This window comes from Calidris pugnax, unplaced genomic scaffold (assembly GCF_001431845.1).
Source record: "Calidris pugnax isolate Ruff unplaced genomic scaffold, ASM143184v1 scaffold126, whole genome shotgun sequence".
Classification (NCBI taxonomy): domain Eukaryota; kingdom Metazoa; phylum Chordata; class Aves; order Charadriiformes; family Scolopacidae; genus Calidris; species Calidris pugnax.
Window position 1 is genome coordinate 104,066 of NW_015090838.1, and position 3,317 is coordinate 107,382.

The window sequence follows — 3,317 nt, forward strand, 5'->3', positions numbered from 1 at the left end:
GCTGTGCTGTGCCATTCCATGCCATGCCATGGCGTGCCACCCCAGCTCTTCTGTGCCCTGCCATGCCACCCCCTCTCTTCCATGCCATGCCATCTCAGCTCTGCTGTGCCATGCCATGCCGTGCCATGCTGTGCCATCCCAGCTATTCCATGCCATGCCATGCTGTGCCAGTTCAGTTGTGCTATGCCACCCTAGCTCTTCCATGCCATGTCACCCAAGCTGTGCTGTGCCACCCCAGCTCTTCCATGCCGTGCTGTGCCGTGCCATGCCATGGCGTGCCACCCCAGCTGTGCCCTGCCATGCCACCCCGTCTCTTCCATGCCATGTCACCCTAGCTGTGCTGTGCCATGCCAATCTGTCTCTTCCATGCCGTGCCACCCCAGCTCTTCTGTGCCCTGCCATGCCACCCTGTCTCTTCCATGCCATGCCACCCCAGCTCTTCCATGCCATGCTATGCCATGCCATGCCATGGTGTGCCACCCCAGCTCTTCTGTGCCTTGCCATGCCACCCCAGCTATGCCATGCCATGCCATCCCCTCTCTTCCATGCCATGTCACACTAGCCGTGCTGTGCCATGCCAATCTGTCTCTTCCATGCTGTGCCACCCCAGCTGTGCCATGGCATGCCGTGCCACCCCAGCTCTTCCATGCCATGCTGTGCTGTGCCATGCCATGCCATGGCGTGCCACCCCAGCTCTTCTGTGCCTTGCCATGCCACCCCAGCTATGCCATGCCATGCCATCCCCTCTCTTCCATGCCATGTCACCCTAGCCGTGCTGTGCCATGCCAATCTGTCTCTTCCATGTTGTGCCACCCCAGCTGTGCCATGCCATGCCACCCCGTCTCTTCCATGCCATGCTACCCCAGCTTTGCCATGTTGTGCCACCCCAGCCGTGCCGAGCCGTGCCATGCCATGCCGTGCCGTGCCGTGCCACCCAGCCTGGCCTTGCCTGGCCTCACCCTCTCGCTTCCTCCCCAGTGCGGCTTCTTCAAGCGGAGCAGCCCCAAGTCCCGTTACACCACCAACTATTACTGGGCCCGCCTGGGCCTGCAGCCCTCGGCCGAGCAGCAGGCGCTGGAGGGCGAGCGGTAACGCAGGGCTCTCCCGCCCCGGGGCCGGGGCTGGTGGCCACCCTGTGAGTGCTGGTGGCCACCCTGCCAGGGCTGGCGGCATGCCGAGGCTGTTGGGGGGAACTGGGTTTGGCAATGGGACGGTTTGTGGTGCCGGCGTGCAAAGGTCTGCAGTGTGCGTGTGCAAGGGTCTGCAGTGCTGGTGTGCACGTGTGCGGGGGGTCTGCTGTGCCCGTGTGCGGGTGCACAAGGGTCTGTGGTGCCTGTGTGTGCAGGTGTGTTCCCGTTTGAGGAAGCCTCACCCGTTTATTGTTGTTTACACAATTATTCTCTCATCGTCCCCGCCATGATCCCTCCCTGGGTGGGAAAAATAAGGAAACCACCCGGGAAGGGGAATCCTGAAAAAAACAAGGAAAAGCTGGGGGCTGAAACAGGAACAGATTTAATAGGATAGTAGCAAATAATTAACATTACTAACACCAAGGGACGTTGCACGAGGGTTTGTGGTGCTTGTGCAGAGAATCACAGGATGGTTTGGGGTGGAAGGGACCTTAAAGCCCCCCCAGTCCCACCCCCTGCCCTATGGACACCTCCCACCAGCCCAGGTTGCCCAAAGCCCCCTCCAACCTTGGCCTTGAACCCCTCCAGGGATGGGGCAGCCACAGCTTCTCTGGGCAACCTGGGCCAGGCTCTCACCACCCTCACAGCAAAGAATTTCCTCCCCACATCTCACCCAAATCTCCTAATTTTTGGTTTAAAATCCTTCCCCCTCATCCCATGGCTCCCCTCCCTGATCCAGAGTCCCTCCCCAGCTTTCCTGGAGCCCCTTGAGGGACTGGAAGGGGCTCTGAGGTCTCCTCGGAGCCTTCTCTTCTCCGGGCTGAACCCCTCCAACTCTCTGAGCCCCCCCTCCCAGCTGAGGGGCTCCAGCCCTCCCAGCAGCTCCGTGTCCCCCTGATGTCCCCAGAGACGGGGGACGTCACCCCAGAGGGGCAGAATCCCCCCGCTGGCCAGGCTTGCACGGGTGTGCGAGGATTTGCCGTGACTCTCGGGTGCCGGGGGATGGAGAAGACGCCATGGGCTCCTGGAGCCAGGGGGGGGCCCTGACTCCCCCAGCTTGTTGTCCCCCCCCTCATCCCCAGCTGGGCTTCTTCCGCCGGGCTCGCTACGCGCCGCCGGCCGTGCCGCAGTACCACGCCGTGAAGATCCCGCGGGAGGAGCGGCAGCAGTTCCGTGAGGAGAAGACGGGCACCATCCAGAGGAAGGAGTGGGCCGCCAACCTCCACCAGGCCGGCGACGGCCACGTTGCCCCCAGCTCGGCCTAGCCCCCCGCCCCCGGAGACAGCAATGGGGTGGCGGGGGGGACATGGTGGCGATGAAGAAGGGGGACACTGGACACGGGACACTGGGGAAGGGCCCTCTGGCACCGCGTGTGGGGAGGAACACGCGTGTGCCGGCACACACCTGCCTTTGCCGGGCGCACATGGGGCCGCTGGTGGCGTCGGCCCCGCGGGGAGGGCTGGGCCCCACGGCCGTGCTCGACCCAATAAAAGGAACGACCCCTCCACTGAGGCCCTGTCCCTTCCTCGCCGCCTGGGGATGATGGGTGTGGCCGGGGAGCCGCCATGATGGGTGGGGCCGGGGGAGCCGCCATGATGGGTGTGGCGGGGGAGCCGCCATGATGGGTGTGGGCATTTCGGCGGGCCGCGGGTGTCCGCGCTGCCAGGGCCGGGACGAACCCCGTCTGCCGGGATAACGGGGCCCTTCCCCGTCCTCGCCCGCGTGTTGGGCTCGGCCTCCCCCCCACCCACAGGTAACGGCGGCCTTGGAAAGGAGGCGGGAGAGAGGCGGCCCTGCCCTTAGTCAAGATGGCGGCGCCCTGTGCCAAGATGGCGCCGCTCCGCGGAGACCGCCCAGAGCCTTTAAAATGGCGGCGCCCTCTCAGGCTTCAGCGCGCTTGATGTTGACGTCAAATCCTTTTCCGGTGGATACCCGGAAGTGGCGCCGTCGCCCATGGAGGCGCCCGGGCAGACGCCGCGGCGGAGCGGCCGGAGCCTCCGCTCCCGGGGATGGTGAGGCGGCGGCGGCGGCACCGGAGCCGTCAGCGGATGCCCTGGGGTGGGGGGTGGGGGGAAGGGACGGGTCTGGGTCCTCCCCGGGCCGCGGGGGGGGCGTTTGTCTGGAGGCTCCAGCAGGGCCCTGTGTTCCCCCGCGCCGTGTCCCCCCTCCCCCGACCCCTCGGTGCCC

The 3,317-nt window shown here is 65.4% G+C and overlaps 2 protein-coding genes across 3 annotated transcripts in view; both read left to right on the forward strand.

The window, feature by feature from the left end:
- The first annotated feature begins 19 nt into the window (after positions 1-19).
- LOC106887839 (keratin-associated protein 10-8-like) lies at positions 20-2,637 on the forward strand. Of its 2 annotated transcripts, XM_014941599.1 has the most exons (3): positions 20-273; positions 365-1,135; positions 2,213-2,637. In XM_014941599.1, exons 1-2 carry the CDS (start codon positions 24-26, stop codon positions 1,090-1,092), a joined length of 978 nt encoding a protein of 325 aa, XP_014797085.1. In that variant the 5' UTR covers positions 20-23; the 3' UTR covers positions 1,093-1,135; positions 2,213-2,637. The 2 variants fall into 2 exon arrangements, with proteins under 2 accessions (XP_014797085.1, XP_014797086.1); XM_014941600.1 differs by having other exon boundaries at positions 20-1,135.
- A 360-nt stretch (positions 2,638-2,997) lies between these two features.
- The window catches only part of MCRS1 (microspherule protein 1), an 11,686-nt gene continuing 11,366 nt past the window's right edge, over positions 2,998-3,317 (forward strand). Inside the window, exon 1 of the mRNA XM_014941595.1 lies at positions 2,998-3,142. Coding sequence (XP_014797081.1) covers positions 2,998-3,142 — 145 coding nt within the window. The remainder of the gene's footprint in view (positions 3,143-3,317) is intronic.